This window comes from Pseudonaja textilis, chromosome Z (assembly GCF_049901715.1).
Source record: "Pseudonaja textilis isolate UNSWEBS1 chromosome Z, rPseTex1.2, whole genome shotgun sequence".
Taxonomy (NCBI): Eukaryota; Metazoa; Chordata; class Lepidosauria; order Squamata; family Elapidae; genus Pseudonaja; species Pseudonaja textilis.
In genome coordinates this window covers 59,904,331-59,918,023 of record NC_142008.1, presented here as the reverse complement: position 1 = coordinate 59,918,023, position 13,693 = coordinate 59,904,331, and the positions used below count along the sequence as shown (strand labels likewise).

General features: G+C 37.8%; 1 protein-coding gene across 5 annotated transcripts in view; it reads left to right on the top strand.

Moving 5' to 3' along the window:
- UBP1 (upstream binding protein 1) overlaps nucleotides 1-13,693 on the top strand; it is a 108,870-nt gene that overhangs the window by 66,408 nt on the left and 28,769 nt on the right. For all 5 annotated transcript variants that reach the window (XR_015740467.1, XM_026718699.2, XM_087918493.1 and 2 more), the window contains exons 2-3: nucleotides 3,836-3,987; nucleotides 5,831-5,907. Coding sequence is in view for 4 of the 5 variants with exons in the window: in XM_026718699.2 (XP_026574484.1) it covers nucleotides 3,836-3,987; nucleotides 5,831-5,907 (229 nt within the window). In the remaining variant the exon portion in view is untranslated. The remainder of the gene's footprint in view (nucleotides 1-3,835; nucleotides 3,988-5,830; nucleotides 5,908-13,693) is intronic.

Genomic DNA, 13,693 nt, shown 5'->3' with positions numbered 1-13,693 from the left:
GTAACTTTTTGGGGTTCCTCCTTGGAAACCCCCAGACAGGAGTCCCCTGCCCGGGGTCCTCCACTACATCCGAACCCCCATGCCCCCAACCAGCCATCTGGGGGTCGAGCGGAACCACTTCAATGCGCAGAATGTTTCCCGCCGGGTTATAACCACCCGTATATACGATGCTACGTGGGTCGCCTTCTGTGCCTGGGCCCTCAAGTTCCAAATTAACCCTCTCTCTCTCTTTCCATCGCTCAGATCCTGGAATTCATTTAGGAGGTCCTCTAACAGGGGACTGTCTACCAACACCCTAAGGCTTCAGATCGCTGCCCTCCCAACAGTTGTCTCTTCGGACATTGGGGGTTCCATTTCCCATAACCCTCTTATCCGGGTTTTCCTCAGGGGAGCTCCCAATCTTTGCCCCCCGACCATACACCGTTTTCCGACCTGAGACCTCAACAGGGTCCTAGTCGTTCTTATCTAGCCCCCCTTTGAACCCACTAGGGAGGCTTCCTTACAGTGTCTCACCCTCAAGACTGTTTTTTTCTTGTGGCCATCACATCCGCTCGTCAGATCTCGGAGATGGCAGCCTTCCCATTAGGCAGGACCTTTGCATTTTTTCACTCTGATAGAGTCGTCTTACGCCCCGACCCAACCTTCCTCTCTAAAATAAATTCAGTTTCTCTTCGCAGAGCTCAGGAGCTCACTTTCCCTAACTTCTGCCCCAATCCCTCTCGAGAGAGGGAGAGACAGTGGCACTCCCTTTATGTAAAGCGCGCCTTGAGAGTGTATATCAACGCACCCAGCCTCTTCGTAAGTCAGAGGCCTTATCTGTGTCTTTCTAACCTGCTTCTCTCAGTCACAAGGTGACGCCCACAACCGTGGGCCGCTGGATTAGGGTCGCCATCGCTAAAGCCTACCAGGCACAGTCCCCCCCCCCCATGGGCATTATCGTCCACTCCACTAGAAGTGCGGCTTCTTCTGCTGCATGGGCCACACAAGCCTCTATAGTCGACATCTGTAGGGCTGCCACCGTGGCATCCCCATCTCTCTTCATCAAGTATTATAAGATTGATGTATTTGCATCCGCCGAGGCTTCTTTTGACAGGCAGGTCCTTCAGCAGGTCCTCGAGGTTCCAGGGGAGGTTCCACCCCAGCCGGGAGCCCGCCCGCAGGACTCGCCAAGCTTTGGTATGTCCCAACCTGGACACTCGTAGCAGCTCTATGGAAAAGGGGCGTTGGTTCTTACCTGATACGCTTCTTTTTGTAGAGCTGCATAGAGTGTCCAGCCCCACCCATTAGCCCGTCTGGTGGGGAACCTCGCTGTCCGACCAAGCAAACTAATACTCTTTAGTCAGGATGAGAATAGGGCCTTCCTTCTCGTCTTCGCAAAACTGGGGAGTGCCCAGAGGACCACGTGATGGTGAGAGGCGTTCCTCAATTTCAAGCTCAGCCTGAAGAGCCGAGACTGGAGCTCCTCCCAACCTGGACACTCTATGCAGCTCTACGAAAAGAAGCGTATCAGGTAAGAACCAACGCCCCGTCCCTGGCCCACAGGACTTCTGTACACATTCCCCCCACTAGCCCTTATTCCCAGAGTCATTCAGAAGTTGATCCATGAGAAGGCGGAACTGCTTCTGGTGACCCCCTACTGGCCCAGACGACCGTGGTTTGCGGACCTCCGCGACCTATCAGTAGCCCCCCCCGGAGGATCCCACCAGACAGGATCTCGCTGTCTCAGGGGCCCGTCCTGCATCCGAACCCGCAATGGCTCCAATTAGCCGTCTGGAGGTTGAGCGGGACCGTTTAAAGAGAGAAAAGTTTTCTAACCAGGTCATTGACACCATTCTAGCTGCCAGACGCCCTCTACCACCCGAATCTATAACGCTACATGGACCATCTTCTGTAGATGGTGCCACAAATTCCAAATCAACCCACTCTCTCCGTCTATTGCTCAAATTTTGGACTTCCTTCAGGAGGGACTGAACAAAGGACTATCCCCCAATACATTGAAACGACAGGTCGCAGCTCTGTCAACCGTCATTTCTTGCGACGACAGTGGCTCCCTCTCCCATCATCCCCGTATTCGGGCTTTTCTTATGGGAGCCACTAATTTACACCCTCCAACTGTACACCAGTACCCAACCTAGGACCTTAATAAAGTCCTTGTTTCAATCACTAAACACCCCTTCAAACCCCTAAGGGAGACCTCTCTCCAGTTTTTAACTTTCAAGGTGGTGTTCCTTGTAGCTGTCACATCCACCCGTTGGATATCGGAAATCGCAGCCCTGTCCGTTAGAAAGGACCTCTGCATTTTTCACACCGATCGGGTGGTTCTCTGACCTGACCCTACCTTCCTGCCCAAAGTCAACTCAGCTTTCCACAGAGCGCAGGAACTCATTCTCCCAAACTTTTGTCCCAGACCCTCGCGGGATAGGGAAAGACAGTGGCATACCCTTGATGTGAAACGTGCTCTGCGCATTTACATCAAGCGCACTCAGCCCTTTAGGAAGTCGGAATCTTTATTCCTTTCATTCCAGCCCAAGACACTAGGTTACAAAGTATCCCCGTCAACTATAGGTCGTTGGATCAGAGCAGTAATCTCTAGGTCCTACCTATCACAAGCCTTGCCAGTGCCCAGTGGAATAACAGCACATTTCACTAGGAGTGCGGCTACCTCGGCGGCCACTCAGGCATCAATAACAGACATCTGCCCGGCGGCCACCTGGACATCCCCATCAGCTTTTATTAGGCATATAAGATTGACGTGTTTGCCTCCGCGGAGGCTTCATTTGGCAGATGAGTCCTACAGCGGGTCCTCAGAGACCCAGAGGAGATTCCGAACCAGACGGAGTCCCTCCCGTAAGACAGGCCAAACTTTGGTATGTCCCGCTCTGAATGCTCTGAGCAGCTCTATGGAGAAGGGCGTTGGTCCTTACCTGATACGCCGCTTCTTGTCGAGCTGCGAAAAGCATCCAGCCCCCCTAATTTCACTGTCTGGTGGGGAATCTTGTTTCGGCCAATGAACCACTAAGGTAGTTAGGATGAGGACACAACTTTTTGTCTGCTCGTCTTCGCAAAACTGGGGAACGCTACGGTGGAGTCACGTGGAGGAGGTGGAGCATTCCTCAATTCAAGCTCAGCCTGTGACTACAGAGACTGGAGCACCTCCCACTCTGGATGCTCTTCGCAGCTCGACGAGAAGCGGCGTATCAGGTAAGGACCAGCGCCCCTTATCTCAATGTATATTTAGTGAAACAAAAGCCAGTATGTTAATTCCTCCCCACCCCTCTTGTAAGGAACGATCTTTTCACAGTTTCCCAGGGCATACCTAATTTCCCCCACCCCTTTTTAGAACGAACTATTCAAGAGATTCCCAAAGTACCATCTCACTGTGGAATTTTTATGACCTTCTCATCTCCTGGTTGTGGCTCTCAGAGGTGATAGTTCTGGCCATCTGGCTTTTCTCCTTCCATCGTATCATGTGTGGGTTATACAAATTTGATATATGATTAAATATATTCAGGTTACATCAAGAAAGGATTTCTTTATCAGCCTCCCCCACCCCCCGGAGGCTGATAAAGGATCTGACACTCTGCAAGTATTGCATCGGCAAACGTAACACTTTACCAATGTTCATTGGGGATGTGTGGGCATGTTTACACAAAATTTCATTGAAATCCGTGATGATCGAGTGGGGCACTTTTCTGAAATCAGATTTCTTAACATGGAATGACCCTTAGGTATGATCAGAAAAGTACAATTTCATATATATCGAATTTCCCAAAATATTTATATTTTATAAAGGGAGGGAGAAATAACTGGGTTATATGTTTTTTCCCCATCCTAGTGACGTACTGGCACTTCCCATTTTTAAACAAGAAGACTCTAGCCTTGCCTCTGATAATGACACAAATCATCCTCCATTTCAATATGTTATGTCTGCTGCAACATCCCCAGCAATCAAACTGCATGATGAAACACTTACTTATTTAAATCAAGGTAAGCATTTGTCTTTTTTTGTGAAGGGGAAGGGGATACATAGCACAAACACACAGACACATACATAAATTACAGTGGTGGGATTCAAATATTTTTGCCATCAGTTCGGTGGGTGTGGCTTGGTAGGCGTGCTTTGCACGCGTGCACACATCTTGTGTGCATGCGCGCACCAAACGCGTACTTTGCGCAGACGCGGTGGCATTTGCACAGACACAGAGGCGTTCTAACTCACTTCCTGCAAGCCTGCATGATCCTGGTTGCTTCAGCAACTGCCGTGTGGCACTATTCTGTGCCGCACAAAGCAGCTGTGCTTCAAATTCAGTGGATAAAGGTGAGTATGGGAGCCCGGGCAGGGGGATGGGCCCAACAGCAGAGCGGTGGAAAGAACCGGTTTGGTCTCCACTGCTCATTGCTGCTACCGGCTCGCCAGAACCAGGCCAAACAGGTAGAATATCACCACTGATACATTATATATTACAATATATATGCAGGTAGTCCTTTAGTTATTACCGTAACAGAGCCTGTCCATTACAATTGTAACTCATATTGGTCATAATTTTGATCACCCATGGGTCCAGTCTGATTTTACTGCCATTTTTTGCAACAATTAAACAAATGTTTGGTCATTAAGCAAACGTTGTTAAACCCATGCTTCGTTAAGGGCCAGTTTTTCTAGAAACCAGAAGGATGCAATAAGATTAGCAGACTTAATTTAAATTTTTCTCTTTAAAGTGATCTAAGCAGAAAAATATATTTTAAAAAATGTTATGTATATCATATGAGAACCCAGATTGTTTGGGGCAATATGCTGACTCTGCTTAGAGAGGGCTGTAAAGCACTATCAAGTGGTATGTAAGTCTAAGTGCTATTGCTATTATAGTACAAAATAAATAACCAGTAGAAGTGTAGTTTTCCTGATTAATTCAAAGTTGTTTTATTTGCTTTACTATTACTTAAATTAATAAAATCTATGCATATATATTTAAATAATATAACATTCATTGAGAGTCACCTTAATGTCATATTTTAATTCATATTTTCTGTTTTAAGATTATTGCTAATTCTGTATTTTGTAACATAAATATAGCATATGTAGTCCACAGTGTTTTCTAAAAAGATGGAAAGAGTGGATTGAAGCCAAATTCAATAATACTTGGAAAGACATTGGTGACAATTAACTTAATGTTGCTATATGTACTAATCATGACCAAGTGTAAATCTCCTAATATAAGAAACCAGTTTAAAAGTGCATTCTGGTGACTGTGATGATGACCACAATATTTTGCTTTCTTGCAGTTTCAATGTTTCATATTTAGAAACAAATGGCTGTTTATAGTTTGCATATCTAGATTATCCAGATTTCAGAATATGTGTGAATCTCAAATATAGCATTTATCTAGGTTGTTCCTAGCAAAAATAAAAAGGCTATTTATATTGATAGGTAGAGTCAGAGCTGGAAACAGTTTCTGAAGTGAATGACTAAGTCTTGCAAAAGATGTGACATTGTTAAATGTTTCATTGTAAACATCTCTTTCTGTGTTTTACTTAGAACTAGCATTTATTTAGTGGATCTCTTATTGTCAGTACTAACCTATCATCACAGTCTCTCTTCTTTCTTTCCACTTGAAAAAAGATTCTGAGAATTTGAGAGGGGAACCAGAACTAGTTTTTACACAATGTATGTTTCATTCCTGTTCTGCTTTGTAAAGAAAAAAGCAAATAGTATGTCATGTTTTTGTTATAATTAACAAATGTAAATTGTTTTTAAAGAGAAAGTCTAAAAGTTTGTATAGAAATACTAAGTATACATGCACGTATATCTCTTTCTTTTTCTGTTTGGAAGGTCAGTCCTATGAAATTCGGTTGTTAGATAATCGAAAAATGGGAGATGTGCCTGAGATCAGTGGGAAATTAGTAAAGGTATGTTAGTACTTCAGCTTTGACTCTTGTTTCTTTGAAATTCTCTTATTTTCTCTACAGTAACATTTTCTTGCTCTGGGTGTTAAAATGCCACAATGGGAGTATGGAGGAAGCTTCTGATATACTCTGAACTGCAGGGACAGGTTTGGGAAAAGAATGTTCCTTTTCCAGTATTTCTTCCAGATAACTTTATCAGGAGGGGAAAATAACATTGAAAGCAGCTGCAAGCACGTGATTACATAGCTCTTTTTGTTAATTGTTGTACTTTGAAGAATTTATTTGTTAAAATTATATTCAAAGCTTATTTTCTTTTTGAGATATAGGTGATATATGGAATGGTAATTATAAAAAAATCCAGAACTATTGTAAATGTCTATAGTTACAATGGTTTAGTATGTAAGATAATACTAAGTGTGGAGTCTAGTAATGTTTACCAGTTTGTATCGGTTTGTAAAATTGGAGTTCTTTTCTTTTTTAAATATAACTTCCATTGAAGATATTTATATTAATAAAAGAACAAGAACATGTGTAAAAACATGTAAAAACGAATTATAAAAAAATAAAAAGTGTGAGAAACAGTACAAATAAAGAAGAAACGATAAAGAAGCAGCTGAATATTTTTTTTTATAAATTTTTTTTTATTTTTTAATAACAAGATAAACATAAGCATACATAACAAGATAAACATAAACATACCACAAAAAACATAAAAACAAAAAACATAAAAATATCCTTCTTCATGAATTTACATACAGTGCATCGATTGGTTTACCACTTTTTTTTGTGCATCCATTTCCTAGTCACTAGTATAATTATATTACATAATAGCTCATATTATCAATCAATAATTGTATAACCTAATATCATCACTAAAAAAAATCATTTATCTATAATTTTGTTAATTCATATTTTAACGAGATAACTATAGTTTACTTAATTTATTTCGCAATGAATCATAAGATCATACCAAATCTACCTTAATAATGTTTTATAAAGATAATATCAAGAAAAAAAAAATTTTTTTATGCTAAATCTGAATATTCTATCATTATGTTTTATTATCTAACCATTGATAAAAAAGATCCCAAACTTCATAAAATTGTTTATCTTCTTGTTCTCTGATTTCAAATGTCAATTTACTCATTTCAGCACAATCCAATATTTTCTTAATAGTTTCTTCTTCTGATGGAGTTTTCTCACTCTTCCAGTTCTTAGCAAATACAATCCTAGCCGCTGTTAATATATTTACAATCAAATACTTCAAATTTTTATTATATATATCAGGTAAGATTCCCAATAAAAAATCTCTGATTTCAAGTCTATATGTGTCTTTGTCATTTTTTCCAACCATATGCGAATTTTAGTCCAATATTTTCTAGCGTCCTCACAAGTCCACCACATATGGTAGTATGAGCCAGGTATCTGATGACATTTCCAACATTTTTCAGATTTGTTCTTAAACATTCTTGCAATTCTTGTCGGGGAAAATGCCACCTGTAAAACATCTTATACAAGTTTTCTTTATAAGCTGTTGACATTGTCATTTTATAATTTTGAGACCACAATTTTTCCCATTTCTCCAAATCAATCCCATATCCAAAATTCTTCCCCAAACAATCATCGCTTTCTTTAACTTGTTCCTCCTCTAATAAAATTTCCAACAAATAAGTGTATAATTTTTTAATCATTTTTTCATCAGTACCTGTCAAGATCCTGTCTAGATCAGTCAATTTATCATAAAATCCCTCCGCTTTAGAATCTATAAGATACCTTGAGTGTATTTGCGCATATGAAAACCAATTCATCTTTATGCCTTGTTCTTCTAGTTTTTGCATTGTTTTAAGTTCACTCTTTTCATCCAATATTTCCCCATATCTAACTGTTTGTTCCTTCTCATATATTATAGGATAAGAAAAAGCTTCAATAGTTGATAACCAGACTGGGATTTTCAAATAACATTTTCTCTTAATTTTCTCCCAATTCAACCATAAAGACTCCCTTATATAATGCCTTCTAAAATAGCCCTGCGATTTAGTTCCTTATACCACAGAAAAGCATGCCATCCCAGTAATAAATCATGCCCTCTAGTGTCAACAATCTAGTCTTTCATAATGTTATCCAATCTTTAACCCACATTAAATTTGCAGCTTGGTAATACAACTCCCAATTCGGAAGGCCAAAACCTCCTCTAATTCTAGCATCTTGTAGAAGTTTTAATTTTATTCTGGCTTTCTTACCTTGCCATATAAACTTCAACACAATTTTATTTAATTCTTCAAAGTAATCTTTACCAAGCCTGATTGGTATGGTTTGGAATAAATATAAAATTCTGGGTAAAATATTCATCTTGATTGTTGAGATTCTACCTATCAATGACAATTGTAGATTTTCCCATTTTTTTCAAATCAGATGCTATCTGTTGTTTAAGTTTAATATAGTTATTCTCTTTCAATGTAGTACATCTTGACGTCAAATATATCCCCAGATATTTAACCTTATTCGTAACTTGAATTTTCAATAGATCTGCCAGTTCATCTCTTTGTTTTAATAACATATTCTTTGTCAAGATCTTTGTTTTATCTTTGTTTATTTTCAAGCCGGCCATCTCACCATAAATCTCTATCTTTTCCAGTAGCTTTAAAGCTGTTCCTAGAGGATCTTCCAAAATAAAAACCAAATCATCCGCAAAGGCTTGCAATTTAAATTCCTCCTTCTTAATTTTCATTCCTTTTATATTTGGATCCTCTCTAATGTTTCTATTCAGCACTTCCAAAGTCAATACAAATAACAAAGGTGATAATGGGCAACCTTGTCTTGTGCTTTTTCTTATATTAATAGAATCTGTAAAATCTCCCTCTATCATCACTTTTGCCGTTTGTTTGTCATATATGGCTTCTATTGCTTGAATAAATTTTCTAGCAAAGCCCATCTGTTCCAATAACAAAAACATGAATCTCCAATTCACATTATCAAATGCTTTTTGGGCATCTAAAAATACCAAAGCCATTTGTTTTTCAGGGTGTGCGTCGTAATATTCCAAAGTGTCCAAAATTACCCTCATATTATCCCTAATTTGTCTCCTTGGCAGGAATCCATTCTGGTCAGGATGAATAAAGTTATTTAGGTATCTTTTGAGCCTTTCTGCCAAGATGGAAGCAAAGATTTTGTAATCTGCATTCAGTAAAGAAATAGGTCTATAGTTCTTAATTTGTGATGGATCGGCCCCTTCTTTTGGAATAAGTGCGATATAAGCTTCTGACCATGTTTTGGGTATTTTCTTATTTAACATGGCTTCATTCATAACTTCTAACAATGGGGTGCTCAACGATTCTTGTAATGTTTTATAAAATTCTGCCGGGAGCCAATCTGGGCCTGGTGCTTTTCCATTATTCTGCCTATTAAATGCTTCCGTTAGTTCCATCATTGTTATGGTACTTTCTAACATTTTTTCAGTCTCTTCAGATATCTTGGGTAGGTTAGCATTTTGTAGATGAAGCTTAATTCTTTCCTCATCAAAATCCTCCTGTTTATATAATTGTCCATAAAAGTCTTGGATAATTATCTTTTTCTCCTTATTACCATAACACATTTGGCCTTGATCGTCTATTAACTGTACTATTTTCCTAGATTCTTTCTCCTTTCTCAATTTGTATGCTAGCCATCTACCTGGTTTATTTGCATCTTCAAAATAGTTCTGTTTAGCACTTCTAATTTTTTGTGCCAATTCCTCTTTCTCTGCCTGACCCATCTTATGTTTAATTATATCCATTTTGAATTTAATATCTTTTTCTGTGGCATATTCTGCAATTCTTTTTCCAGTTTTTTATAATCATCTTCTAAAGCTTTAATAGTTTGCCTCTTCCTAATATTCTTTTTCTTTGTATAATCCATTATTAATCCTCTCGCATATGCCTTCATTGTATCCCAAACATTCTGCATTGAAGTATCTTCTTTTTTATTTTCAATGAAAAAAAAGCCAATTCTTTGTCCATCCATTGTGTAAAGTCTTTTTCCTTTAAGATAGCGTTATTTAATGTCCATCTAGATCTTCTTCTTTGTCCTTTCCATTTAATTGTCATAGGGTTATGGTCTGCCCTTATACCCGTTTCTATATTTATTTCTTGAATGTTAGATATTAGTTCTGATGAGGTCCAAATCATATCTATTCTGGACCATGATAAATGTCTATTTGAATAAAAAGTATATTGCTGCGTTTTACCATTTCTTTCTCTCCATATATCTTTTAAATTTAATTCATCTACCATTTTAAAAAAGGATTTAGGGAGAGTCTTTCTATTTTGTTTTAATGCTGTCGCTGTATAGTCCAATTTATTATCTACAATTCCATTAAAATCTCCCATCATAATTATATTGACATGGTCCCGTCCAATTGATTTCATATGTAACTTTTTATAAAATTCTTCTTGTTTATCGTTCGGAGCATAAATTGCAACAAGTAATATTTTTATATTGTTATCCACTATTTCAACCATTAATACTCTTCCATCTTCATCAGTATAAACCAATTTTGCTGCAATAGTTTCTTTAATGTACAAGACCACTCCTCTTTTCTTACAGTTAGTCAAGGAAGTAAAAAATTTTCCCAGTTTTGGTCTTACCAGTAATCGTTGATGTTGTTTTTTAATATGTACTTCTTGTAGGCAAATTATATCAAATTTTAACTTCTCCAATTTATGAAAGATTTTTCTTCTTTTAATAGCTGAGTTCAATCCATTTATATTCATAGAAATCAATTTTTTTTCCTCCATGGTTATGTTTTATATTTAGGTCTAACAGTTCTTGTAGATCTTACTTCACGATGTTCTTTGGTCTCCATTTGTCCACCTACCGCACCTTCTTCTTTCCCCGGTCTCATCTGGTCTTCTTGAGGCTCAATTGCAATGGACTCTTTTTCTGTCTCTATTTCTCTTCTTCCAAAAAATTTGTTGTGGAATATTTCTGCTTTCTCAATTGAGTCGATTCTGTGTCTCTGTTCTTGCCATATAAACATTAATCCTTCTGGGATCAACCATCTATAATTCACGTCTTTTTCCAATAATTTTTTGGTCAAAAATCGATATTCTCTTCTCATCTCTCTCACTTTCCTGGGCACTTGTTTTAAACCATAATCTCTTTACCTTTATATTTCAACCCCTTATCTCTTGCGACTTGTAATATTTGTGTTTTAATAGTCTTTTTAGTAAATCTGACATGGATCTCCCTTGGTAGCTTATTCCTCATCGCATATCTTGTGAAAACACGATATATCTCATCTACTCCGTCCATCATCTTTTCCTCTGTTATCTCCAAAGCTCCAGCCAGAATTTCTATCATTACAGCCGCCAAATCTTGTCCTTTTTCTTCCTCAATATTTTGAAATCTGAGATAGAATTCTGACCTATCCATCTCCCACTTCAACATCCCAGTTATATCTTGTTGCACCGTTGTTAATTTGTTAACAATATTTCCAATTGTCTCATCTCTTTGTTTATCTTTCTCCTCAATTTTTTGGAGTCTCTCCTCCTGTCTCGCCATCATTTGTTGGAAGTTTTCAATTTTTTCATCAGTCTTTGCAATTCTTTGTTCAATACTCTCTGTTCTTTGATCAATACTTGTTTTGAGTTCTTGTATTCCTTGTATAATCGTCACTAGATCCGTTTGTACTTTATCTTGCTTCGCCATTATTGATAGTCGTCCTCCAGTTGATGGAGAAGCAGGAGCAGAAGTTGAACTGCCAGAAGGTAAAGTTTTCTTACTCATTTGAATAACTCAGGATCTTTAAGCTCCTTTAATCCAATTAATAGGGTAGCCAATTATAATCCAATTAGGAAGAAGAAAAACATTTTTTTTTAAAAAGCCAGTAAAAAAATAAAGAATCCAGGATTAAAAAGAGAAGGAGAAAAAGAAGATTAAAAAGAAAAAGGAGGAGATTCTTCAGGTTCTTCTAAACCTTAATCCTATTGTAAAATGGTCAATTATGATTCAAAAATAAAAATTAAGAATAGTAAAAAAGAAAAAGAGAGTAAGACCCAATAATATTAAAAAGCAATGATCAAAAAAAAGAAAAGGAAAAAGAAAGAATTCTTCAGGTTCTTCACACCTTAGTCCAATTATAGGGTCTCAAAAAATAAAAGAAAATAACCATAAAAATAAATAAGAAATGAAAATAGAAAATAGAAAAGGCAAAAATCCCAATAAGCAAAAAGAAAAAGGAAAACTATTCTGAGGCTTTCCCTTTAAAAAAAAAAGTAAGTTTTAAAATTAAAAATAAAGTCAAACAAAAGAAAAAGAAAATAGATATACAAATATTACAAAATACTGTGGGATTGAAGAGGAGGGATGAAACAGCTAAAGAAAAATAAGAAAGAAAGCACACTGCATCTTATTTAGTTATCCAAGGCTCTCATGGCTTCTCCACAAATTCCAAAGCCAAACTTCAAGTACTCAATTAATAATAGAAGTTCCAAAGAACACCTTTAAAACATTCTCCGGTGTTCTTCCCTCTATCTAATCAAGTTCCAGTGTCCTTGAGAAAGGATTCCTTCACAGCTCTTTCAACTTCCAATGAAGTATCTTCAAGCCTCTAGTTGGCAGTGTTACAAGGTTTCTTTAATCCACTCCCCCTTCCTTCCCAAAAAAGCCTAATAAAAAAAGGGAAATATACATGTGTATATATGTATTTAAGAAAAAAAAAATACTAAAGGGAGCCTCTATTCTAAAAAAAAATTATTAACAGTCAAAAGGGGGGAAAAAGAAAGAAAAATAAAAGGAAAAACCAGTCTAGTTACAGTTACTAGATCACAATGGAAGTTCAATGAAAGCAAAAGTAAAAGTAAAAAGCCAAGCCTCAATTTGACATTCTCTTTAAGAAATCGCCGCTAAATCAGTTTCATCAGTTTTTGTCCAAAGTCTTACAGGATTCTTCTCATTTTAGAGTGTCCTTGAGTCCCCGAGGAAAAAAAAAAATTCTCACCAGCCGATGCACTCTCTTTCAGCCTCTTCCTTCCGGAGCTGTCACAGCTTCAGCAGCTTAAAGGCTGCCTCTCCGCCGATGGTAAAAGGGCTTCTTCTGGATCAGCCAGGGGCTTTGCGATGTCCCTGGGATCAGCAGAACGTGCCCCTTACTATCACCGTCTCTACGGGACGGTTTAGGTCCATTAGGACCGACCAGGGGCGAAGATATCAGCTGCAATCTCAGAGCCCCAAGATTGCAGCTGTATCGCAGCGACGTAGCTCCGCCTTCTCCCCGAAGCAGCTGAATATTTTTATAGCAGTTATAAACCAGCTTATTATCCTTTCTCCCTCTCTAAAATTACGTCACATAATTCCCTTTATACCATATTCATATTCTCTCTGTCCCTTTTAATCAGAAGTTTCAGAAATTATTTCATTTTTCCCTATTTTCAGCAAAAACTCTATAAAAGATTTCTAGTCTTTGGAAACACTTTTTATATTTTTATAAAGGTATTCTTCTATCTCTGATCAAACAGGTCAATTTTGCCATTTGTGCACATTCTGCCATCTTCATACTCCATTCCTCCATTGTGGATATTTCAGTATTTTTCAAACATTGTGCATAAAATAATCTTGTTCTTACAACATACAAAATTAATAACTTATGAATTTTTTCTGATTGATTATTCATAAATCCCAATAGAAAAATGTTTTTATTTATTTAAAACCTTTATTTAGTTTTCCATCTTAAGCTGAACTCCCAAATTCTGGTTAGAAAATTGCAATTTCTTCCTGAAGTACAAGTTTTGTTTTATTCTTTGTTTTCTGAATT